The 27,909-nt window shown below is 39.2% G+C and overlaps 2 protein-coding genes across 9 annotated transcripts in view; one reads left to right on the plus strand and one right to left on the minus strand.

Annotated features, from left to right (window-relative positions):
* The window catches only part of rce1a (Ras converting CAAX endopeptidase 1a), a 29,203-nt gene extending 19,196 nt beyond the window's left edge, over positions 1–10,007 (minus strand). Inside the window, exon 1 of the mRNA XM_031727198.2 lies at positions 9,505–10,007. Within this exon, the coding sequence (XP_031583058.1) occupies positions 9,505–9,674 (170 nt within the window). The 5' untranslated portion in view covers positions 9,675–10,007. The remainder of the gene's footprint in view (positions 1–9,504) is intronic.
* The window catches only part of peli3 (pellino E3 ubiquitin protein ligase family member 3), a 46,950-nt gene continuing 28,068 nt past the window's right edge, over positions 9,028–27,909 (plus strand). Inside the window, exons 1-3 of one of the 8 annotated variants that reach the window (XM_039609185.1) lie at positions 9,028–9,193; positions 13,398–13,496; positions 26,218–26,418. In XM_039609185.1, the coding sequence (XP_039465119.1) occupies positions 26,246–26,418 (173 nt within the window). In that variant the 5' untranslated portion in view covers positions 9,028–9,193; positions 13,398–13,496; positions 26,218–26,245. The other 7 variants (XM_031727195.2, XM_039609186.1, XM_031727193.2 and 4 more) reach the window with 7 other exon arrangements.

The following is a 27,909-nucleotide window of genomic DNA, read 5'->3' on the forward strand; positions in this document are numbered from 1 at the left end:
TTATGACTCTGTGGGCATTGAATAAATGAACAGGTGTAAGTAGCGAGTCTCTGCACCTGTGCAAATACAGTAGATAAGAGGGAAAGAAACAGGAGAGTTTCTATTGCTTCATCTATTCTGTTTCTATTATTCAGCACGGAGAGAAAGCTTTCACCAGCCTGTGAGCACTCAAACATGGATAACTGTGTTCACATTAAGAAGTGCATGATTAACCCCAGTTACATTATTAATTAGTGCACATAAGTGGGCAGACAAGTGATACAACACAAGTTAAATAAAGGCAACAGGAGGCATATAAGAGACATTTGCTCCACATTAACTTTATATTAAGACGGCGTTTTTGAGCCTGTTAAAAACAGGATCAACTTACAATAACAATACAAAAGGTGTATGTTACACATCTACACGACAACCTATAAACCAATTTTCAAATGACCACTCTGACAAACACGAAAGAGCACAAAGAGAACTTTAGGAAACGGTGATAACCATTACAGCACATCAGTCTCATCCAAAATCAATACATTAATGTAAAACACTGCCACTGTTTGGTTACACTGGAAGTAAAACATAGTAAATGAAACTATAAACAGCTCCTTTAAACATTCAGAGTGTAGAGTAGAAAGCCGAGCATAACAGAGAAAGGTGATCGCAACCATTGCAACACCAGTTCTACTTTACTGTGGTGTTAGGCTTCGTAAGGCACCAGTCACACAGGGTTAGAGACCAGGTGTTAACATCTGGGCAACCTCTGGTCACCATGGAGTGTGTGTACTCCCAGACCGGCTGGCAAGGGATTGCTCAGGGTTGCTGGCTGACACTGGATAAAACCAATCACAAAGAGGATCCTATGAAGAAGTATTAAGGCAGCATTAAGAAAAAAGTATCTTATTGCTCATTTTGAGAATAAAGTTGAAATACTATTTCGATAAAAAAGTAGAAATGCAGAGACAGCTGTTTCAAGTCAAACAGCTGCCACGGCTGCTACACACTCTCCACAACGTCTGGTGCAGATGAGTTAAGAATCAGTTTTAGTTACAAGGCAGTTATTACTCTTTACATAAGAACGGTGTAGTGTTAAGTATAAGGACATGATAAAGAAAGCTGCATCTGTTTAGAAGGGGAAAAGAACACACACACACACACACACACAAACACACGCACACACGCACAAACACACGCACACACACACGCACGCACACACGCACACACACGCACACAGAAACACACGCACACACACACACGCACGCACACACGCACACACACGCACACACACACACGCACGCACACACGCACACACACACACACAAACACACGCACACACACACACACACACGCACGCACACACGCACACACACGCACACACAAACACACGCACGCACGCACACACATACGCACACACGTGCGCACGCACACACACACGCGCACACACACACACACGCGCACACAAACACTTAAAAGAATTGGCTGGATTTCTACAAAATGAAGTGGGCAAGGACATTGTTGGTTATAACCGTGCCATAAAGAGGATGTATGTTTTATCACAAGACACGATAAGACAGCTGATCAACTTGCTTCACTAACTCATCTGCACATTTTGTAGAGGTATAGGAGCCGTGGCACCAGTACTCCATCATAAGATCGTGCACCATAACCAGCCTTGTGTTTGGTCACAAGCAGCTGCTTTACATGAAAGACACAGTATTCTGTGCAGTCATTCGCCATTTTACTTTCCAAGATGTGATGCAAACTTGGAGGATGTTTACCATCAAATTCACAATTCTGCCTTACAACCAACACATTTCAAAAGATGAAACGTTTAGTTTGAACGTAAACAGTTTCTGTTTCAGTTTTGTGTCACACTTCATAGCTCCCCTACCACTTGGTGCGTTCTACAGGTGTGCACTGAAGAAGGTAGCAAGGAGACTTATGGTGCAGCACTCTACATCTCATCTATCTTTCTAGAGACCTCACGACTGCTATGAACCACTCACCAACCAGTCCTGGAATAAACACTTTTCTCTAAGAACAAGCAGTTGGCAGAGAGTCACTGACGGGTCTTAGGCCCATTTGACTAGCGCTTTAGCAATCACCTACACAACTACTACCAACAACCACTCACAAGTGGTTAGAGAATCTATATTTTCTTTCCCTATGTGACTGGGGCCAGCGAATACCAAGAAAGCCCAGTTATAACCATCGCAGTATACTCCTTTGGCGTTTGCTAGTCACAGTGATAGGTCAGAGGATACATGCATCTTTACACACAGTAACACTTAAGAGATCATCTAGGCTCTGGCCTGGTCCGTTTTGAGTGGCACCATAATTCAACACAACTTCAAAGTAAAGCCTGAGCCAGGCGCTTGTGATATAGTGGAGCATGAAAATTTTGCAGTAAAAGTATCACTTAGCTGCAGAATGAACCAAGGACTCATTTTTCCTCACAGAAAGGAATCCATTATTTTTTGTGCGAACATCTGCATTGTTAGATTTTTGCCTTGACTGCCATCAAGTTGTTGCCGAATAGGATTCCATAAATTTAGCAGCCCTATTTTGTAGCCATTCAAATTGCTTCCCTGGTACAAGCACAGGAACAAAAGAAATACAAACAGAATCAAGCAAAACAAAGAAAACATTGCTTTTGCAATTGGCCACTTTGTTATTAGTGTGAATGCTTGTAAAAGCATTCACAGTATTGTTATTCAAATCTTTATTAGTGTGAATGCTTGTAAAAGCATTCACAGTATTGTTGTTGTAATCTTTCTTATTATCTATTATTCCATATTCCGTACGTTTTTTGGCATCTAACTCCTTCAAAACCGTTCAACTTAGGAAAACCATTCAAACACCGTTAGATTCCTCTTCTTTAGGACATGACTGCTTCTATTTTTCTCATTTATAACATTTATATTTTTAATTTTATTCAACTTTTTTCAACAAAAATTTCCCATGTATTTCAATGGGGAGACCCTTCAAATCCTCATTCAACTTAGTCATTTTTAAACTGTATCTACTTCCACATACGTTAACATAGAACCACCATTCAAACTTTAAAACGAAGACAAGACATTCAATTATTCAACTTGTATTTATCTTTTCAATATCTGTTATACTTTTTCTTCAGTTCCAGTTTAAGTTTCATGATGTTTTTTCAGCCATTTCAGAGTTTATAATGGGTGTGTATGGGACGGAATGTTGGGCTAGAGTGAGACAGCTCAACTGCTAGAGTGAGAGGAGCAAAAAAATTCATCTTAAAATATTTTTTAAAACTGCTGCTGTGTCCGCAGCGTTTGGTCTACAGGTATGACTTTACCCTCAAAACGTAGCCATCGCTGTCCTCTTTCATCCAATGTGTTTACTATTGTACTAGGTGTTATGGTTCTTTCATAAATGTCACCAAATCACAGCCTCCTCCCTCCAACTCTTCCATAGACTCTAATGTTAAAATGGCTCAGAAGGTTCGTTTGAAAACCAGAAGTACAGGCTGTCTTTACACTGTCACCACGTCCATATAATAAACTCCACAAGCATGAAAACTGAGAATTAGGTAGACTGGACATTGCTGTCGCTCACGGTGAAAGAATTTTGTCAATACGACTTATACTTTTCATTTGGGAGCGATTTGTTTCGGCCTGACTTTTCTGTTCATTTTAAGCAGCAAAAGTGAGGTGCATGTCTGCGTGTGTATGGGGCCATTGGGTGCAGTCACTATAGCAACCAGGCTCACACCTGCCTGCTTAACGAGCTCTCTCTCTCACTGTGCCAAGATTCATTTTAAACACTTCTCTTTCAACTGCTGCTGTGTCCACAGTGTTTGCCCTACAGCCATCATTTTACCCTCAAAAGCGTCGCCATCGATGTTCTCTTTCCAACAGCATGTCTTTCAAAGCTCAGAAATATAAACTTTTTAAACTGTGTGGATCCAAGTGGAGGGATCACACATTTCAGTCATTCAGTGATTCAAAGAATATGAACTTTTAATATTCATTCAGATGTTTTCTGACTCTAAATTTTCTTTTCTCATTACTTAGGTTTTTCTAATTTACATTTAAAACATTTTCAGCTCTTTTCCAACTTCTTCTGTGTGGATTTCAGCTTTTAGCAGTTCAGCACTTTTGTTTTCAGGTCCATATTTCTGTATTTTCATCTCATTCAAAATTCTAACTTAAATTCAGCAATTAATTCATTTCAGTGCATACATTCAGATTCAAGCATTCACACTGCAGTTTCTTCAGAAAATGCACTTTCTAGTTAGTGTGAATGCTTGTAAAAGCATTCACAGTATTGTTGTTGTAATCTTTATTATTATTATATATTCCGTGCGTTTTTGGCATCTATCTCCTTCAAAACCGTTCAACTTAGAAAACCATTCAAACACCGTTAGATTCCTCTTCTCTTTGGACATGACTGCTTCTACTTTTCTCATTTATAACATTTATATTTTTAAATTATTCAACTTTTTCAACAAAATTTCCCATGTATTTCAATGGGGAGACCCTTCAAATCCTCATTCAACTTACTCATTTTCAAACTGTATCTACTTTAACATACGTTGACATAGAGCCACCATTCAAACTTTAAAAGCGAAGACAAGACATTCAACTATTCAACTTGTATTTATCTTTTCAATATGTATTATCCTTTTCTTCAGTTCCAGTTTAAGTTTCATGATGATTTTTCAGCCGTTTCAGAGTTTATAATGGGTGTGTATGGGACGGAATGTTGGGGCTAGAGTGAGAAGGCTCAACTGCCAGAGTGAGAGGAGCGAAAAAATTAATCTGAAAATCTTTTTAAAACTGCTGCTGTGTCCGCAGCGTTTGCTCTACAGGTATGATTTTACCCTCAAAACGTAGCCATCGCTGTCCTCTTTCATCCAATGTGTTTACTATTGTACTAGGTGTTATGGTTCTTTCATAAATGTCACCAAAGCACAGCCTCCTCCCTCCAACTCCTCCATAGACTCTAATGTTAAAATGGCTCAGAAGGTTCGTTTGAAAATCAGAAGAGCATGGTGTTTTCCACTGTCACCACGTCCATATAATAAACTCCACAGGCATGAAAACTGAGAATTAGGTAGACTGGACATTGCTGCGCTCACGGTGAAAGAATTTCGTCAATAGGACCTGTACTTTTCATTTGGGAGCAATTTGTTTCGACCTGACTTTTCTGTTCATTTTAAGCAGCAAAAGTGAGGTGCATGTCTGTGTGCGTGTGTACTGAGCCATTGGGTGCAGTTACTATAGCAACCAGGCTCACACCTGCCTGCCTAACGAGCTCTGTCTCTCACTGTGCCAAGATTCATCTTAAACACTTCTCTTTCAACTGCTGCTGTGTCCACAGTGTTTGCTCTACAGCCATCATTTTACCCTCAAAAGCGAAGCCATCGTTCTTCTCTTTCCAACAGCATGTCTTTCAAAGCTCAGAGATGTAAACCTTTAAAAGTGTGTGGTTCCAAGTGGAGGATTCACTTTAGTCATTCAGTGATTCAAAGAATATGAACTTTTAATATTCATTCAGATGTTTTCTGACTCTAAATTTTCTGTTCTCATTTCTTAGGTTTTCCAAATTTTAATTTAAAAACTTTTCAGCTATTTTCAACTTCTTCTGTGTGAACATCAGCTTTCAAAAGTTCTGCACTTTTGTTTTCAGGTTAAAAACTCTGTATTTTCCAGCTCATTCAACATTTTTATTTTTAACTTAAAATTCAGCAATTAATTCATTTCAGTGCATACATTCAGATTCAAGCATTCACACTGCAGTTTCTTCAGAAAATGCACTTTCTAGTTATTATTATATTTTATTATATATTTCCGACGTTTTTTGTACTGTATCTCCTTCAAAACCGTTCAACTTAGAAAAACCATTCAAACACCATTAGATTCCTCTTCTTTTGGACACGACTGCTTCTATTTTTCTCATTTTTAACATTTATATTTTTAATTTTATTCAACTTTTTCAACAAAATTTCCCATGTATTTCAATGGGGAGACCCTTCAAATCCTCATTCAACGTACTCATTTTCAAACTGTATCTACTTCAACATACGTTGACATAGAGCCACCATTCAAACTTTTAAAACGAAGACAAGACATTCAACTATTCAACTTGTATTTATCTTTTCAATATCTGTTATACTTTTTCTTCAGTTCCAGTTTAAGTTTCATGATGATGATTTTTCAGCCGTTTCAGAGTTTATAATGGGTGTGTATGGGACGGAATGTTGGGGCTAGAGTGAGACAGCTCAACTGCTAGAGTGAGAGGAGCGAAAAAATTAATCTTAAAATCTTTTTTAAAACTGCTACTGTGTCCGCAGCGTTTGCTCTACAGGTATGATTTTACCCTCAAAACGTAGCCATCGCTGTCCTCTTTCATCCAGTGTGTTTACTATTGTGCTAGGTGTTATGGTTCTTTCATAAATGTCACCAAAGCACAGACTCCTCCCTCCAACTCCTCCATAGACTCCAATGTTAAAATGGCTCAGAAAGTTCGTTTGAAAATCAGAAGAGCAGGCTGTCTTTACACTGTCACCACGTCCATATAATAAACTCCACAGGCATGAAAACTGAGAATTAGGTAGACTAGACATTGCTGTCGCTCACGGTGAAAGAATTTTGTCAATACGACATGTACTTTTCATTTGGGAAGGATTTGTTTGGGGCTGACTTTTCTGTTCATTTTAAGCAGCAAAAGTGAGGTGCATGTCTGTGTGCGTGTGTATGGAGCCCTGGCTCAGTCACTATAGCAACCAGGCTCACACCTGCCTGCCTAACGAGCTCTCTCTCACTCTGCCAAGATTCATCTTGAACACTTCTCTTTCAACTGCTGCTGTGTCCACAGTGTTTGCTCTACAGCCATCATTTTACCCTCAAAATGTCGCCATCGTTGTTCTCTTTCCAACACCGTGTCTTTCAAAGCTCAGAGATGTAAAGCTTTAAAACTGTGTGGATCCACGTGGAGGGATCACACTTTAGTCATTCAGTGATTCAAAGAATATGAACTTTTAATATTCATTCAGATGTTTTCTGACTCTAAATTTTCTGTTCTCATTTCTTAGGTTTTCCAAATTTTAATTTAAAAACTTTTCAGCTATTTTCCAACTTCTTCTGTGTGAACATCAGCTTTCAAAAGTTCTGCACTTTTGTTTTCAGGTTAAAAACTCTGTATTTTCAGGCTCATTCAACATTTTTATTTTTAACTTAAAATTCAGCAATTAATTCATTTCAGTGCATACATTCAGATTCATGCATTCACACTGCAGTTTCTTCAGAAAATGCACTTTCTAGTTATTATTCTATTTTATATATTCCGTACGTTTTTTGGCATCTAACTCCTTCAAAACCGTTCAACTTAAAAAAACCATTCAAACACTGTTAGATTCCCCTTCTTTAGGACATGACTGCTTCTACTTTTCTCATTTTTAACATTTATATTTTTCATTTTATTCAACTTTTTTCAACAAAAATTTCCCATGTATTTCAATGGGGAGACCCTTCAAATCCTCATTCAACTTACTCCTCTTAAAACTGTATCTACTTTCACATACATTGACGTAGAGCCACCATTCAAACTTTAAAACGAAGACAAGACATTCAACTATTCAACTTGTATTTATCTTTTCAATATCTATTATACTTTTTCTTCAGTTCCAGTTTACGTTTCATGATGTTTTTTCACCCGTTTCAGAGTTTATAATGGGTGTGTATGGGACGGAATGTTGGGGCTAGAGTGAGACAGCTCAACTGCTAGAGTGAGAGGAGCAAAAAATTAATCTTAAAATATTTTTAAAACTGCTGCTGTGTCCATAGCGTTTGCTCTACCGGTCTGATTTTACCCTCAAAACGTAGCCATCGCTGTCCTCTTTCATCCAATGTGTTTATTATTGTACTAGGTGTTATGGTTCTTTCATAAATGTCACCAAAGCACAGCCTCCTCCTCCAACTCCTCCATAGACTCTAATGTTAAAATGGCTCAGAAGGTTCGTTTGAAAATCAGAAGAGCATGGTGTTTTTACACTGTCACCACATCCATATAATAAACTCCACAGGCATGAAAACTGAGAATTAGGTAGACTGGACATTGCTGCGCTCACGGTGAAAGAATTTCGTCAATAGGACCTGTACTTTTCATTTGGGAACGATTTGTTTCGCCTAACTTTTCTGTTCATTTTAAGCAGCAAAAGTGAGGTGCATGTCTGTGTGCGTGTGTATGGAGCCAATGGGTGCAGTCACTATAGCAACCAGGCTCACACCTGCCTGCCTAACGAGCTCTGTCTCTCACTGTGTCAAGAATCATCTTAAACACTTCTCTTTCAACTGCTGCTGTGTCCACAGTGTTTGCTCTCCAGCCATCATTTTACCCTCAAATCATAGCTATTGTTGTTCTCTATCCAACAGCGTGTCTTTCAAAGCTCAGAGATTTAAATCTTTACAACTGTGTGGATCCAAGTGGAGGGATCATATTTTAGTCATTCAGTGATTCAAAGAATATGAACTTTTAATATTCATTCAGATGTTTTCTGACTCTGAATTTTCTTTTCTCATTACTTATGTTTTTCTAATTTACAATGAAAACATTTTCAGCTATTTTCCAACTTCTGTGTGGATGTCAGCTTTTAGCAGTTCTGCACTTTTGTTTTCAGGTGAAAATTTCTGTATTTTTCATCTCATTCAACATTTTTAACTTAAAATTCAGCAATTAATTCATTTCAGTGCATACATTCAGATTCAAGCATTCACACTGCAGTTTCTTCAGAAAATGCACTTTCTAGTTAAATATCTGCCCTGGCCCCGAATCTGACAACTGTTGCATCCATATATGCCCTTGTCAGACGACAGGAAATTCTTTGTGCATCTGTGAGTGAAAAACTGAACCAAGTTTTACTTCAAGTTTAAAAAAACACCCTGAGAAAAGAAGCTGTGATAGTACAGCAGGGGTGGAGAACTCCAGGGCTGTAAGGCCGGTCTCCTGCAGGTTTTAGGTCTCACCCTGGGTCAACACACCTGAATCAAATGAATTATTCATTACCAGGCCTCTGGAGAACTTCAAGAGAGGTTGAGGAGGTCATTTAGCCATTTAAAACCTGGTCTACAGTGTGTGACTAAACATATACAGTGTGCCCAGGTGGAGGTAAAGTAGCAACACAAGAAACTACAGCGCTGGAAGCTCCTCACAGGTTAATCCAGTCAGAAACAAGGTAACTGTCATTGCTGCACTTGTAGCCACACACCGTGATATGAGTACTGAAGATTATCATAGAAGATACATTTCCTTATTTGTAGCACTAAAACGAATGGAACCACATGAAAAATGTCACTTGCAGCCTTTCTTCAGTGACTCTTTAACGTGGTCCACACACACATGCAGATTGATCAATTATTTCTAATTAAATATTAATTCAAACTTAATGCAGACTTCAGTATGGGTAAATAATATAAGAATGAAAGCAGTTCACTGACTCTCCTTTCAAATAAACCTCACTATATTCATAAAGCGTATGTAGCTCACCTCGGCAGGTGACTCCTCCACACATATAAGCTGCCAACATAAAAACAAGCCAGCATCAGACAGAACAGTACTGACAACCAACACAGGCCGTCGGGAGGGACCAGCTCTCCACTGCTGTGCTGCATCTTCTCTGTCAAAAAGTTGGCTGGTAAATCCTCTTCCTCTGTCATAATGAAAGCGAGCCAGGACTAACCCAAACAGCTGCTAGGAACCAGAGGTGCTGTTGGCTCATTTAACAAGATAAAACATTCGCCCACACGAGCTGTGAAGCTGTCAGTAAGCTCCTTTCAAATTGCGGGCTAACTGAGCTAACTGGTTTGCTAACGTCTACGGCGCTTTCTGATTACGTCATCATATATTCTTCTTCTTCTTTCCGATATTTACTGGCGCTACCGGTAGTGTCCTCTAGGTCTTCTTCTGGATCGTGGCCGTATGGGATATAAGATGCGATTAATCGACGGCGCCGCGATGTAGGCTGCGTTCCAAAAGTTCGTGATGGCCAAATGAAACTTTCTGAAGCTTGTATCGAAAAAAGGTTATTGTCCTCTTTGGTGACATCTGGTGGTCAAAAATATGAAGAGCAGCTTCAATCTACAACTTACTTAACTTAATTGAGCTTCATATGAGCTTCATTATGACTGCCCAATGTACAGAGGTGACTTGACAGTTTCTGTTTAATATCATGTGACAGTTCTGTGATATCGGGCCAGACTGTTCTCCTCTTAGTTCCTCCACAATGACATCTGCTGGCCCAATTTGGCTGTCACTACATCTTCATAATGCTTTTCACCAGACTGTCAATAACGGTGATCGACGGTGAGGATTTTGTAGAAATCTTCGCACAATCAAGGCAAGAAAAATATTGAGCCTGTTAAAGACAGCAGGCTGTGACTGTAATAATCAGTGTGCTTCAGTAAAATTCTCCATTTGTTAACATTCGCGTTGCTCATAATAAATCAATTTATAAAGTCAAACATACAGAGAAAAGACTGCTGTGTTTGCTGTAATACACACAGAAATGTTCCTGAACTTTATCTTTTAACACTGGGGTGATGTTTTACTGTGAGTCTGGAGTTTTGGTCATAGTGCACCTGCTTAACTGGGAAGAAAAGGGGGATAGGAAAAAACACATCTGTCATGAAAGTTACTAAGAAATAGACCACCTGTAATTAATTAATGTGTTTTTCTAGCTTTTTTCTTTAATATAAATATATTTTTTATGGCGGCACAGTATATGAGTAACAGATTACAGTGAGGATGACGCCAATTAATGCTACAAATAACATCTTCTGTTGAAAGCAGAAAAAAATGAGAGCACAGACGGAGTCAGAGCTGAGCTGCCTGTTTTATTTTCTCCTTGAAAGCAGAGGTGGTTGATTTTACAGCCCAGTGTGCTGCTCTCTCTCTGCTGATAGGAGTGAATGGAGCTCCCCCACCAGTGTCTGTCTCTCCCTTTCTCTCCAGTAATCATTCAAATAAGATATTTACACTGTATTTTTATATCTATATAATGTATATTTGATTTTGCTTTGGGTTCCAGTGTGTAAGTGAATGGATAGTCTAGCTTTCACAATCATCCCAACACTCTTGAGGATTCTCCAGTTTTCCCGTGTTTGGTTCACTCGGGTACATTTGGACCTCCACTATCGCGTCCACAGTGACATTTCACGTCCTATCTGCAGGACATCTCTTCAGACTTTCAGCCATTGCTGTGGTCTCTGAAATTAGGATAATTCCCATTTCCTCATCTTCCAGCAGCATTAAATGGGGCAGAGCTTTCCGATGAGAGTGGGCTAATGTCAGTGTGTAGGCCTGCCAAAGGTGCTCCTACAGGTTATCTGAGGTCATAAAAACATTGGAGCATTTGGTATGTGCAGTTTCAATGTGTATCCACCTCTTCAATTAGCTTCTGCACCCGTCCAAAGCGGCTGTTCAGTGCAGGCCAGGCTCACTTGCTCCTGCACCTCTGTCAGCCTCTATTACAAAATTACAAAATTAGCCAACAAAAAGTGATGAATTCAAGTGTCACTGCAGCAGCAACTTAAACAAAATGGTGCCATTTAGAATGTTGCAATAAAATAAAGGAACTTTTCAGTGGTACAGAAAAGTGGTAAATGGTAACTTTGTTTGTAATTCCCCAATGAGTCAATTCAGCACTTTGTTACAGAGCTGAAGCTACATGTGAAAGACTGTAACTATAAAAATAGTGACCAAATGGTCAGGGACTGTATTGAATTTGGAACTTGCTCCCCAATAGTGAGGGAAAAGCTGCCCAGCTAAGGAGAAGACCTAACTTTAGAAACAGCAATCGACATAGCCCCCTCCCATGAGTGAGCTCAGGTGCAGCTAAAGGCTATGGCTAGTAACAGCCACGAGGTCCACTCAATACAACATAAACATGGAAGAAAAGGCACAGTAGGGCGCGCTGATACACGAAGGGTTAAAAACACCAGTTAAGGCATGTGGGGGACATCACAGTACACAAGCAGAATGCCCCACAGAGGAAGACCAGAGACCAGAGGAAGACCAGAGACCAGAGGAAGACTGTGTCTGAAATACAAAAAGTCAAATCATTTTGCAAAAGCCTGTAAAACGAAGTTTCACGTGAATCAGGTCATAGAGAAGTGCATTCCATCAAAGAAATACATGAGGACTCAGAACTGTTTGTGGATACTGTTACTGTAACTGAAGATGAGGATGGTGCACGTGCAGACAGAGAACTTGGATGCGAAAATTTAAAGATAATATTCAAGCTGGACACCAGTGCACAGACCAGCATCATCCCCTCATGGCAAATGAGGGGCACTCTTCCTCTTAAAAACATGGATTGTTTTGCACCCAGCATTTAACACAAGCTTTTTTTTCAGTCTTGTTGTGATACAGCCTGAGTTTATAATCAGCCTATAATCTTTAGATGAGGATTATTTTGGTTCCTGCTTAGCAGAAGTTCTTTTTTTTATATATGTTTTAGAACTTGGTTGTAAGTCCATCCGACCTCTCAGTGCCAATTTTACAATCATATTGTCCAGTTCCTCTGATTTTAGGTCAGAGACACACTATAAATAATTCATGCATTTTTGAATATGAAACCTTTTATTTTTTCCAGAACTTGATTATATGCAGATGAATAAAGTATAAAATTGCAAAGCTTCTTTGTTAATGGTTTTAGTGTCTTTGCATTGAACTTGCATTCAATTCAGTGAGGTCATAAGCAAGCTTTATTTTGTTATTTTACATGGTTGCATGGGCATAAGTAGTTGCATCGGGTTGTCTCCATTTTTAACAGCTAATGGTTTTCCCAATGCATTTATTTAATGGTATCATATTTTGCCACATATATCACATTATAGAATTCTGTAATAGAACCTTTTGTATCAAATGGGCTTGAACGTTTTTTATTCAATAAATCATGCAAGTAAAGCAAAAATAATACTAGATTTCCTGGACAAACGATCACCAATGAACATCTATATACATTTCATACTTTAATAGCCTCCAGAAACGGAAATCATTCAGTGAAGGAACAGCTACGTTTAACATTAAGTGACATTGCAAAATGAGAAACAGGAGACACAGTGAATGACCTGAAATGACTATTGAAGCACATAATGAATTGAGCCGTGTATTAATCTTTGTGTTATTTTATTGTTTTTTTATTACTTTTATTATTTTATTCTATTATGATTTATGATTTGTTGTTTTAACAAACTGGCTGTGGCACTTTTGAACTGAACTGAGGAGAGAGAGAGAGAGAGAGAGAGGTGACATCGGACTGTCTGCCGTTATATGTGGGAGAATCGATTCTGGCGTAAGATGAACGGAAGAGAGATGATATTGCTTGTGATGCTCTGCGCTTCCTGTTCTTCTCCATCACACCTCTTTACGCTTCCCAGGCCGTGCGGCGACTGAAGCCCCCGCAAATATTCCCATCAACAGGAGGAATTCCACACAGATCCGAGCCGTCCTGGACCTCTGCTGGCAAACATCCGCGGGTACGGGCCTGTTTATCCCCATTTTCCCATCACCTGTCTTTCTTACAGCCTTCTTCTTACAGCAGCTTCCTCTACAAAACATCAAATGTCAGGAGACGCAAGCCGGCCTGTTGTGTGCTTTATTCCTCCTCTGGAGAGGTGATGGGAATCGAAGTCGCCTTTTAATTCGTGGATTGTTGACTTTATCGCCTATTCAAGGCTGACGTGAGTCTTTATGAGGTAAAGAGATTTATGTGATGTCAGACTAATGTGAGTGATGAAGAACGGATTTGGTTTGGTTGTTATATCGGCTACCTTTACGTCGCTGCTGTGTACATGTAGTACACAGATATGCGTGCTTCTGCATGGAGGGTGTGTGCTCGCAGTATGTAGCTTATGTTGTTCGTGAGGGAGGAATCACCTGTGTACAAACGCTTGCGTTTGCATTTCGCTGGATTCTACGTAAATGTCTTATTTTTCTCTGTGTAGCCTGTTTGTGTGATCACATCTGCTCAGATTACTACACGTCCTCCGTGCACACAAAAACATGGCCCGGAAAAAACGCAATTCGCTGCAATCCGCGCACACAGAAGGATAAGAAGAGGAGAAAGAAGCCATATTTGAATCATCTTGTATCACAAATCAAGCCTTTGTGGTGCATTAACAGTTCCATGTGACACTTCCAGCTTCTAGACGTTTCCAGAGTGTGTGCAGGCGGAGGAGGATTTGGTGGGATGGCACTTCAGTAAGCCTCAGAGCGTTAAAAGTAACAGTTCTGCGATGATATTCACGATTCAACAATAATTAGTAATCTGTGACATGATGCGAAGTAACCGTACACAAAAACACACGTCTGTGTATTCTCAGTGCTGGTGAGGCTGTGGTTTGGCTGCTAGTGGCTACAGACGGAAGCCAAACTATTTCAAAGCAAGCATTACTGTCACCAACATCACTGCTGCACTAATGCATATGAAGCAGTTTTGTAGTGATTAAAATAATACAAAACAACAGTCTCACTTTTAGAGTTGTCGTAATACTAGAATAAAATACTCAAAAACATTTTTCAATATCACATGAAAATTTGGACCCCATCCTTCAACAACTCTGAATGGAGAAGAAGCAATTCCTCGAAAAAGTAAATGATAATTGTCAACTTATTTTGCTAACGATAAGCTAGATTTAACAAAATAGGTATTTAAGTTTAGAGGTTTTATTCACTTTGCAGATTATTTAGCTCTTTTTGTATGCTGAAGACACAATATATTTCAGAACCAACTAATAAAGGGTACAACAGTACAATACCTAACAAATTTAAATAATTAAATTATTGTATAGGAAGAGAATTATGGAAGTGTTAAAAATTAACTTTGGATAAGTGTGATTTCAGCTATGCTAAAATGAAGAAGGCATAAAAAACAGAGCTTTTTTGAACCAGTGGCGGCCTGCATTTTAAAGCTGACCTCACAGCTTGCTACAAAAATAATCTCAGTTCAGCTACAGTTTCCCTGCTGCTCTGCACAGCCAGCAACCCACCTGGTTCTCCAGGCGTCTGTAATCCAGTCCACAGCTCCGTATCCCATTCAGCCCATTCAGCCCAACAGTAATTATTGCTTTTTAGGTTTTTTAATCTAACGACTGCCTGCTAGTTTCTATGTCAATGATTAAAAACAGCTAACGTGACTGTTGAAAATTACTAATAGTTAAGCTGCTATAATCATAAAGGACCAGTAGCACACATCGTTACAAGAAAAGTGCATTTCTTCATGAGGTTTTCCACTGCTTGCACAGCTTTTTAGCTGCTTCCTGCTACTCAGCACACACCACACAGCTCTCGTCGGGTCCCAGTGTCCTGCTCGAGTAGAGAAGGCATGGTTAGGTTGTGCTTGCCGGCTGTGACGACCAGCCTTCCTGACACCACATCCTAAACCCACTGCTCCACCCCTCCTCTGCAGGTGAGCCACAAACCATACCCAATTAAAAAATAACCTTTTAATGCTTTAGTATTGTTGAAACGGGAGCTTGGCCCCTCAAAATTCCTCCTGAAGTGTTGTTCAGTATTACGTACGTTGACTACTTCAGCTGTTAGTGAGAGGAGAGGACCTGTGTGCTTGCCTGCCTGCAGCAGAGGTGTCTAAAGCTTCAGGAGGCATTTATGGGACTGCTGATATTTGCTTTCTGCAAGTGTAATTTAATATTCGCTTTTAGCATTGATTATTATCTGAGTATGCTTTTTTAACTACTACCTTTGCAGAAAGATGGGTAACAGGCAGGGGTTATAGATATGGAATGTGGAGGACCCTTAAGGTCATGTGTAAGCAGTGCAGTGGATATAGTGATATGAAGTGATTTTGTCACTTTCCATAAGTCACATAATAATTTGTATTGTGTGCTCCAGCTGAGTCTTCTTTATGTTTAGGCTGTGATTAGCTGACTTGTCCTGCTGCTGCTCTAGGATTTTTAGTTCTTTGTGGATTTTTGTAACTAAATGAATTCCACCAGATATAAGTATATGCAATATGAGCTATCATATAAAACTAGCATGAAAGGTGCAATTAAGTGAGTAAATCTAATCATCTTAAATGTATTTATGTCTGCTATCCTTGATGTAACCTTACAGTGACACAAGCATCAGTCTGCTCTGCACCAGACTAACCAGTTGAGCCTGCATTAAACTGTATTAAGCTGCCTGGTATTTTTATGTAACATTTAAATAACCCAAAATATTATACTTTAGTTTGCTTTGCAAGATGCATAATTACAACAACATAATTTTAGCAGCATATGCATTGATCCGATACCTGACCTGAAAAAACAAACAAACAATCAATCAATCAGAATTGAATGATTGATTGGTGAATGGATGAATATTTACATCCATCCATTCAGCCATCCACTTTGTGCTGCTTATCCAGGTTCAGGTAGTTAGGACAGCAGTCAGAGCAGAGAAGCCCAGGCTTCCCTCACCCCAGCCACCTGTTGGGGACACAGAGATGTACCTAAGCCAGGCAAGAAATTTAATCTCTCAGGAAGGCCTGGCCTCGAGCCTCCTCACCAGTACGAGATGCCTGGTATACTAGTCAGATGCCCGAACCACCTCAGCTGCCTCCTTTTGATGTGTAGGAGCAGTATCTCTACTCTGAGTCCATCTTTAATGACTGAGCTGCTCACCCGGGCGAGGCCAGACACTCTTCGAAGTAAATTCATATATGCTGCCTGTATCCGCGACATGCGGCACTCCACCCTTTTCCAGCTGAGAACCACAGTCTAGGGCACAGGTGTCGAACTCCAGTCCTCGAGGGCCGGCGTCCTGAAACCTTTGCTTGTGTCCCTGCTGCAACACACCTGTGTTAGTAGGTCATTAGCAAGACTCTATAGAACTTGACTCCATGCTGAGGTGACAATTCAGCCATTTGATTCATGTTACAGCAGGTCATGACTGAATGAACACGGTGCAATAAAAGTACTTTTACAATTACATTTTTTCAAAAACTTAGATTTATTTAAATTTACTTGCGGTTAGGAGTTGCCACCTCAGCATGCAGTCAGTTCTTGCTAATGACCTACTAATTTTATTCAGGTGTGTTGCAGCAGGGACATATTTAAAAGTTTCAGGAGCCCTCGAGGACTGGAGTTCGACACCCGTGGTCTAGGATTTCAAAGTGGTAGTTCTCATTCTCGCCGCTTCACAGTAGGCTGCAAACTGCTACAGGGGTCACCAGTTGATGACACCAACAGAACCACGTCATCACCAAAGAGGAGACCCTCCCCGACTTAGCTACACCTAGATATCCTATCCATAAAAACTATGAAGAGAATCGGTGGCAAAGGCCAGCCACCAGAAAGGTGTTTGACTTACTGCCAGCATTATGAATCAAGCTCTTGCTACAGTTGTACAGCTTGAATGGCCCATAACAACTGGCCAAACTCCCCTAACTCCTGAAACTCCCTCCACAGAATACCCAGAGGGACTTGGTCTGTGATAGAGTTTTTCCCAGGGAGGCTGAGGAGTGTGATCCCCCTATAGTTGGAGCACCCCTTCTGGTCCCCCTACTTAAACATGGGAGTCAACAACCCAGTTTTCAAATCCAGAGGCACCCCAAACCCTCAAACCCACCCAAAGACCTGTCAGACCTGACAGCCCTACATCATCCAGAGCCTTCAGGAACTGAGGGTGAATCTCACCCGCCCCAGGAGTCATGCCAGTGTGCAGTTGTTTAACCACATCAGTGTGAGAGCATTGAAGTCCCCAATAGAGTCTGTGTGTGGAGCACTCTCCAGCACCTCATCCAGGGATTCTGAACTGTCATTTGGCGCTTAGGTACAAACGATAGTCAGGACCTGGGGCCTGAGGAAAACTCCAACGCACAGGCAGCGAACCGGGGGGATACATTTGCACCACTGCCTCCCATCTGGGAAACTCCAGGGTGGAGTCCAAACACTCTCCAGGAAACTGGTTCCAGAGCCTCTTGACGTGAGCCCAGCTATATCTAGTTGGTATCTGCCAACCTCATGCACCAGGTCAGCCTCCTTCCTCACCAGTGAGGCAGTATTCCATTTACAACAAGCCAGTTTTGGAAGCCAGGGATCGGAGCACAGGTCCCCCACCTCTGATTGCCACCCAGTCCACTAAGGACCGTAGAATATTACACTACAGAGCAGTCCTTACCTTTGAAGAACAAATCTTCAAAGGTAAAGATTTGTTTAAGAGATTATAAAAATTGCAAGAAAGAGAGGACCAGAAATGAACAGTAGATTCATCAGAATCAGAATGCTTTATTAATCTGTAATGAAATTATGTGGTTACAGTTACTCTAAGACAATAAGAACAGTAATGGACTTTAATTCAGTCTGTTACTGTTTGTTCTATTTGTCTCATTCTTTCATTCACTACCCAAAGATCGTGGCTATAGGTGAGATAGTCAGTTCAGTTCTGTGTAGTTAGGTTCACAGGGGTTTATAATTCGTATTTTTACCTTGTTTTGCATAAATGTGTGACAACAGGTGCACAGGAGAAGCAATAAGAAGACATCCTCAAAAAGGGAGTGGTTTTGTAGGTGATCGGAGACTATTGCTGTCATTTCTTAGCCTTCCCTTTTATTTGTGAACCTTTGCTGAGTGTTGGTGAGTTGAATGTATTCTCTCACCAAAACAGGATCAAATTTCAAAACTCTTTAAAAAGAGTTTCTGTGAACTGAAATGATATGATACTTCAAAATAGATCATGTCCTTTCTTTGGTAATACTTGCATATCAACACCCTCTTAAAATACTTTGGCTTTTAGAAAATGTAAATATTAACCTCCTAAGACCCGAACTCTTCCACGACATGCATTTTTAATTTCTCTTTGATATTTGGGCATATTGGGGCCCAATGAATGTAAAAACGAAGAATTACCAGATTTTTTTTTTTTTTTACCTTATTTTTGTTTTTATAAAAAAATCAGAGCCACATATGAGGATATTCATTTAAAATTTTAATAGAACAGTAGCAGTATAATGTCCTCGTAAGTGGATATCAGGCCCTTGAAGAACAAAATTGAGTATTTTGGTCTAAATAACCCAAAATGTGATGTCCACATATGTGGACGCCAGGTCCTAGGAGGTTAAAGAGACTACAATGAAAAAACTGAGATGAGATCATCCCATAATAGCAGCACTCATGTCTGATGTGGAGAATTTGGAAAAAACTGTAATAGCATGACATCCTGACCTTGATAAGTGCATTTTATAATAGTTCAACAAGCTAAAGATAAATATTAATACCCAGTGCAAGCAGAAAGACACGTGGACACATGCAGAGATCAGAGGCTGACTTTGTTACCGGGGGAGGGTAATCGTTCATAACACTGGCTTGTAGGATTTGTACATAATAAAGTCTTACATAATGCACTGTAGACACTGCTCTGTGGCTCTCTGCCCTGCTTTGAAAAAACGAAAACGTCCATGTCTGAATTGATGTTTAATAAAGTTGCATGTTTACAAATATATCTGCTCTTATTTTGACAACTAAACTGGATTTATGGGGAAAATAATACGTTTATTAATCTCAATCAGAGTGACTAAGAATTCGTGCAAGAACAGAAGTAGAACATCTTTATTTAAATAGATTGAAGAACAGAACTAGTGAGACAGTTTTGTCCTGAAGCCATGTTTCAATGCAGAGTTCATTCGTCAGTGGAATATATTTAGCTCTCTGTTCATTTGTTTGTAGAAGAGACAAATTTGGCTTTTTCTTTTCTGTCTCTTGGTCCTTCTTCTTTCTCTTCCACAGACAAACATGCCCTGCCTCTTTTTCTTAATCATTTATGACATTTAAATAAAGTAAAAAATGACCTCAAAATTTCCCTAAAGCCAAAATTGTCATCTCGATGTTGCATATTTGTAGAAGCAACTTAATCTATATTCAGTGATAATAAAGACAAAAACGAAAGGAAACATTTGGGCATTTTTTCACAGTTGAATTAACTGAATATTTGCCTAATAAGTGAAAAAGTTTATAGAAATTATTGTCTTACAAAATATGCTTTCCCATATCTCATAATGTTGTACTTTACACCTGAAAAATGTAGTGTGGCCCAAATCACATGTCAGAGTAGAAGCACTAAAACCAAATCTGGAAATGCTACAAACAAAAAAACAAAATATTTTAGGTCCCCACATGTTCAACAAATATTTTTGTCTATTAATTATTCACTTTAATAGTTACTCTCCCCCATCTCCCATGGGAGAAGGAGGAATTCATAAAGTATTCACAATTTTCGGATATTTTTCAACAATGAAATTATTACAAATTATATATTATACAAATCCATAAAATCAGTATTTACTTACACACCTTCATAACTATGTCAATAAGCCTTCTGACTAAAGTGTTGCAAGCTTAACAGTCAAACTATTGTAACTAAGTATTTCTGTAACTAAGTACTTCTGGCTACAGTAGCTTAGCAAGTGTATCCACTCTGCTCAGAGCTGCATTCCCTGTGTCTGCACACACAGGATGTGACTGTGGGTTTATTAGAAAATGTGTGGCTTAGAACAGGTAATTCATCATCCTGACACTTGTACACATGCACTTGCTGACACATATAATCAAACACACACAAGCATCCTCATCTCTTCTTCATCCAGAGAAAGTAATTTAAGGTTTCTTGTGTCTTTTCTTTCTAATCTTGCAATTCTCCCTGCTTCACCTCTCCCTGTCGTTTAAACCTCCTCTTCCTCTATTTTCTACATTGTTTCTCTCTTTCTGATCACCTTCTTCTTATAGTATGCTTTCATTCATTTCCTACGTTATTTTCATTTTTTTATGGATTTGTATGGAGGACCAGAAGAGTCGCATGCATCAAATTAAAGCATTTTGTGCTTCAGTAATGAAGCACAAAATGCTACCCACACTTCTACCCCAGAAGTGTGGGTAGTAATGTGGTGATAAAGACATCCCCATGAGGCAAAACCAGTTAGTAATACAAGTTTACTACTGCGGTAACAGCACGATAACCTGCTAGAAATAAGAAGGTAATGTCTGTGAGTTTGAATTGTAATAACCTAATAATAATCATATAATACTGACTGATGTTTTAACATTTGGATAGTATTACTATATTATAATGCTGAAATTAATCCTACCTGAGGTTCCCAGCATTCTGCTTTGCTTAAAAGCAATAATGTAAATAATATGTCTAATTCTCGGGATTATTACATGGAAACATCTGTGGAAGTTTCTGTGTATTCAGCAGGAAACAGAGTTGCAAAATTTTACAACAAACATATTTGTTTTTCTCACAGCACATTTTATATCTGGATGCCAGTGCATAATGTGGTAAAGATATCTCAGGTAGGAGAGAGAGGAGTCATGGAATACATATTTAAAATGTCCAGCACACAACAATCAGATGTCATTGGCATGTGTCCCGTCTTTGTGGACGTCTATGTTGTCAGGAGCTGCGTTCTAATGCCAGAGGCTCATTTTTGACATCTTGTCTTTTACTTCTTGGATTTTAACAAAGGAAAAGTCAAAGGAAACTTGTCTCTATATTATTGTAGAGTCTGCATCTTACAATATAAAGCGCCTTCTGTTATTTGACACTATATTAATAAAACTGAATTGAATTCCAGTGGTTGTGAAGTCCTACATTTTAAATACAAATGTAAAACTAAAACACCCATGAGACAGAGTTTCGATCCTTTGTAGACCCTCGACCCAGCTGGATTTTTACTGGGTGAGGTGGGTTTTTTTTAAGTTTGAGTTTTTAGTTTATGCTGTATGTTAATTGAGACAAGCATCAGGACCCTGTTATCTAATGTTAATCATTATCAAATCTTTTCTTTAAATCAATGGTAAACAAATATAAATGAATAAAATCTGAGAAACGATTTGTTGCAACTTTTTCCTTTCTTTCTCCTGCATGACAACAGACTGTTACATACTTGCATCAGTCATGTAGTAAGGAAAGGTGCCTGCGGTGCTGTAACAGTTTAACAGGCTAATGTGGGCGGAGTTACAACTTGCTTATCGAAACATGTCTGCTGCCACAAAATGAGGAAATTCATGCTCATGTACTATTTTTAGGATTGTAGCTCCTTACTGTTAATGTTGCTGCTCTGTTGGAAGTGTGGAGCAGTAACATTACCAGCACGTAGCAGCTGCCCCTGTACATGCTGATCCACATGCTGATGTAGCTGCTGCAGTCACTAACTAAGCATAAACCTGAGTTTCAGTATAACAGTTATTATATAAAATGAAAGCTTTGTGCTTTTAGCTAATGTTATACCAGCCTAGCCATGAAGGGGAGTTAGTGAAAAACTTGCTTTCCTTTCATTTTTTGGAATGGCGTGGACATTGTTTGGAAAGCTGTTGGCGTCTAGCATGGTGTCCACTTTAGTTCAGATATTCTTCTGTGTTTCACTAAAGACTTTTAAAAATTTAAGAATAACTTGTAGAGAAAATTGTACTTAGCATAAATGAATAAATAATATTCTAAAGCCTAAAGTATAATTCCCATTTGTGTGTATGAGAATGTTAATAGATAATTAACGTGTGTCCGTCTGTGATGTTTCTTTGCTGTGACTGATCTACATCTAGCATCTCAGTATGTTGTGACTGTAACCCAAAAGCCTTCGTCATTGGTGTCATTTACACTGTGATGAGCTGCCTTATTGTGAATGCTAACATGTGTGTTTATTATTTCTATATTCAGGATAGAACTGTGCTGAATGCTTTACCTCACTGTTGTGAAAATGGCTTTAAGACTAATGGATAATTTTGTTATTTTACAGATATGTGATATTCTGCCTATGAAATGCAGTAGTTGGTCTCCATTTAGCTCTGTCATTGTAAAAGCTCTTTAGGATTGGTGAGTATTTAAAATGTGTTTAAATCACATTTGTTTTGTTTAAAAAATGCTCTGTATAACGATCATATGACAAATGTATTTATTTTTTTCTTTCCCTCTCATCTGTGGATGTGGATGGAAACAAGATAAAGAAAATTATATATATATGAAGTATGTGCCACAGTCTTTTTTAAAACAAATATTTTTCGTTCTTTTAAACAGATTGAGACATGCACTGATTTTTTTCTGCAAATCTTGAGCAGCATTGGCTATCAAACTTTGATATACAACAGACTTCCTCTGGACCTCTCATAGAGCTTATCAGTCAGGTGCAAAGCCTGTCCAGCCTTAACACTTAACTTCAAGCTTCGGTTTATGGAGGCACTGCTGAATCTCTCTTCAGTAGGTGAAATGCAGGACAAAGGGACACTTGCTCAACTCGGCAGTGTGCTGACATCTCTTCCACCTTAGCTATTGCTGTGTACCTGTACTGGCTGTGTGGCTCCAATGCAAGTGTTGATACTGACACTAAGTCAGTTATGTGATAACCTGGTGCCAGGCCAAACATATCAGCGCTCCTGACAGTGAACCAGGGCCAGTCATTTCTGAAGAAGTAGGCCAAAAATGTCTCATTGATGGAGCCCCCTTGGTAATTTTTTTTTCTACACACTATTTATTTTGTAATACTAATACATTATCATTATAACCACACAAACAGAGCAGTTAGGAGTTTGCACAGTGCTGCTGCACGTCAGAGCTTTCAGTAAACTCAAACAAGCCAACACCAATTCAGCTTCCCTCAGGACAGAGACATGGTTTATTGGTTATACTTTGTTAGAATCTAAAGGATTATTAAAGTTATATCTGACTATACTTAATATTACAAATAAAAATGTTAAAGCAGTATGGAGTCATTTCACTCTGTCGTAGCTGCTGCTGTTATGTTATTTGGACCGCTGCACATTTACTTTGTACTTCTGGATACTGTCCTGAGTTTAAGAATACTTTGGAGGAACTGCAAGTATCGTCCACTTTGTTTTGGGGCTTAAAGGCAGCAACTTTCAAAGGAAACACTGAGGAATCTGATTGGGCCGTGTCCGGCTTTACTAAATTAATATGAGAGATTTCACATCCTGTCAGCTCAGGATTTTATTTTGCTAATGGCTCACAAAATCAGCAAAGTTGAGGTTGACTATTTACTTTCCTTTTTGAGATACGTGTAACTGTAGGACTTGTGGTGTTGCATTAGAGGTCCAGCAGTCTGTTTTTCAGCGCTGTCTTATATTACATTTCAAACAACTGAGTTCTATGTCCGACTCTCACTATGTGAACCTGAAGCTCAGCGTTGTAATGCTGAAATACTGACAAAATACAAAGACTTCATTATAGAAGTATATTGTTGTTTATTACTGTACTGTGTTTGAAAGTGTTTCGAGTTAATATTGTAGTTTTTGTTCAACTTTAAAGTATTTTTAAGTGTAGTTTGATGTTAATAATACTCATACTGTAAATAAGGTTAAATCTTGGATTATAATAATAATTATTAATTAAATAAATATATATGCTTAACACACACTTTTAAAAGATGTAATTTTTTCTGCCCGGACAGATTTAAAGCACGTCCTCTGTAATATTTATGGACATTTTGGTTTTTTCACAGAATATTTTCTGTAACAGACATTTTCTTTGTAATCCTCACAGTCAGTTTGTGTGCATGAATATGATTATAGTCTTCTTTCAGACGACACTTCAGGACTTGGTTAACTCATTCACAAGTGTCTTGGCAGTTGTTCTGGGATCATTACACACATTTCTAACTAGTTTTATTACAAAGGCCCAGCAGAGGATATAATTCCTCCATCAGCTCAGGAAGAACAGATCGTCATAGACAGTCAGGCCTGCAGAAAAACTTGACTTGAAGTTACTGGTGTTGTAATTTGGGACTATATAAATAACAAAAATTGAATAAAAGAGAAAGAAACATAACTGCAAAGCTCTCGCACCCCAAACACAATCTGTTCAGGTTCCTCCCCTCTGGTAGGCACTACACAGCACTGCACCCCACAGGGGGAAACCCTCTGAACACTTCAGTGTTTGTACATAAAAGACTCATCACACCTGCTGCTGAACCAAAGAGTCATTTTTATTTTTGTCTGTCTGTTGCTAATGTCTGCATCGTGTGTGTCTAATCTGCCACATACTCTGAAATCAAAGAAATACCCAAATACTCTGTCTGCATACTTGGACAGTAAAGCTGATTCTGATTGTCTTTCAGTCTCTAAATCTATTGTTTGCTACGTCGACCTGGGTTGTTTTGTACTGAGTGGCTCTGAGTTGCTTCTTAACATGTTTCATCCCAGGACTTGAAAATTGGAAAAACAGGCTATAAGTTGGATATGACGTTTGCTTTGTCAGCATCAGAAATTACTTGTTTCATGTTTAACCTGATTTCTTCTGTTTTTGGCATCGTTCTTCTTCAAGTGACAGCTCAGACCTTTGCTGGTGTCTTTATACTGTGTGTAAATTAAAAGCTTTAACTTGATTTTACTTGAAGGTTTGAGCAGCACATCGTGGTTGGCTCTAAATAAAAGAGTCATTTTTTCACAAGGTCATAATACTGATGATTGTAATTTATGATTTTTTCTGAAATAATTCTGTTATTTGTAAAAACGATTTCTAAAGAAAAATATTATGTTTAGAAATACTATGATGAAAAATCTCTTGCTCTGTTTAAAAAAGGACCTTCATACTGTGAGGAAACAGTGTTAACACCACCACATTGTTGCTTCACAGCAAGGTCCCTGGTTCGAATCCACCAGGGCCGGGCCCTTTCTGTGTGGAGCTTGCATGTTCTCCCTGTGTCTGTGTGGGTTCTCTCCCACAGTCCACAGACATGCAGTTAGTGAGGTTAGCTTAACTGGTGATTCTGAAGTGCACACAGGGGTGACTGTGAGTGCAAATGGTTGTCTGCTCTCTATGTTAGCCTGTTGACAAAACCTGTTAAATTTAATAATTCAAGTCACCTGTTAACGTAACAACAAACGAATAAGGAAATCAAATAATCCCATGTACACAAAGGAAAACATGCAAACTCCATACAGACGGGGCCACGGCCAACCAGAAGATTTCAGCTAGGAGTCTTCTGTGTGTGAAAACACTTCTTAACATTGCACCTCTGTGCTGAGCAGGTTGTAGAGTTCGAGGAAGCTGTGAATACTGTTATACTGCAGCCTGTGTGCTAATGTTGACCTATAATTCATGCATTAGATTGTTTGCATTTTATCATCTGCCACACCATTGTTATATGATCAGATATTAAACATAACTAACTATATACTACGACTTTAAATGTACGTTATCCCATTCAAACGCACAGGCTTTTATGATTTTCTTCTGACCTGTTCTCCCCAGCAGCGAGCCCCAGCTGTGGCCGGTGGGCATGGTTTTGGAGGGTAGCTCAGAGGCGTTGTGTCCCCCCCCATCTCTGGAGCTGCGCCCATCCTGCAACAAGAGCCAGCCCTCGCCTCCTTTGGGCTCAAGCTCACAACCCCACGATGGAGTCTTTCCCGAGGACAAGGAGCCCGTAAAGTATGGAGAGCTCGTCGTCTTGGGGTATGATATTAAAGCACTGTGTCCTCTGATGTACTTCTGATGTTAACTTCATGAATCTGCCTGATTATACGAGTGTGTTCCATTCATATTTGGAATTCTTAGTCTTCCTTAGCTCCTAGTCATTTATTAACTGAAATGGTCCCTGAAGTTGGACTTCCAGTTCAGAAAGTTGGCACATCCCCACCAACCCCACCTTATCAAACCAAGATTGTAATAATGCACATAAACATAGGAAAAGTATCAACTTGTAATCTGTACTGCCACTATTGTGTATCTGTGACTTGAGATGCATGCAGAACATTGAACATGCTCTGTCTGTACACTGTGTACAGTGCACTGTGTTGCTAGTAATGCATGAATGGCTCAACCCTCTGCCAAGGAGCAAAACAAATTCTCTTTGCTTTTCCAAACCTACTACTGAACAAATGTTTAAGCTGGGAATGATGTCACTCCCAGCTCTGACCTTTGACCTTTGAGTGTCAAAAGTTCCACATTAAATGGAAAGCAGCACAAGATAAGAGCATCTCTACTGAGCTAATCAGGATAACTCAAAGCAGCATACAGATTTCTGCTAAACCAAAGCAAAGGCGTTTTAGCCATGAGATGAAAATATTAGTAAATAAGTTAATAATTCCCATCTTATTATTTCCGTACTCTCTAGATGTGCTGTAAAGATCTTGATGCACTGTATATTTTCTTGATCTATTAGAAACAGTAGGTCAGTCTAGGTCACATGCATGTATGGAGAAATGATGATTCAGGGAAAAGGCTAATAACAGTCAAGCCCCATATCTGATTTTCGTTTGGCATCGAGGTCAAGGATATCTACTTGTCTGTTTGATATTGAGATTGAAAGTCCAGTTATGACCGGTTGCACTTGCACATCTGGAATTTGACCAGGAAGCTTACCTTGTAAAGACCATAAACTTGCCAACTTGTCTTCAAACTGATTTGACTATGACTTGATGACTAGTTTTCAACCACTCGAGGTTTTGCAGACATGTAACGAATAGCCATGTGACATTAACTTGACTATTTTGGACATGTGACAGTCATTGTGACAATACAGCATCAAATAAATAAGTCAAACAGTCTTAGACAATCGTCTGTGATCATCTGGCAACAACCAGTCTTGAGCCTCCCATAATTTCTCTATATTAAGTTTTTCTATTTTGAAGTGCTCTGCAGGCTTTATGAAGCTATTTCAAAGTTGTTATTTGGACACTGGCTGCTTTTTAAATCATTCTGAGTCTTGTCTTTGTACTTTAGAGGGGAACGTTATTTCAAGCTAAATTAAAGCATATTAGTGTTTTACCAGTGTTAACTTGGTAGATGTGCATGGGTGTATCACTCCTATCAGCTGTTTGGGCTACATTTTGTGGGGGCTGGGCAGCTCTTTGGAATTATCAAAGAACCTGACACAGCGTGTTTGAGGGTTTAAAAGCCACAGAGACGCGGTGTTTAGAGAAAAAAAATGCGTAATGTGTTTAA

Source organism: Oreochromis aureus, linkage group 3, assembly GCF_013358895.1.
Source record: "Oreochromis aureus strain Israel breed Guangdong linkage group 3, ZZ_aureus, whole genome shotgun sequence".
Taxonomy (NCBI): Eukaryota; Metazoa; Chordata; class Actinopteri; order Cichliformes; family Cichlidae; genus Oreochromis; species Oreochromis aureus.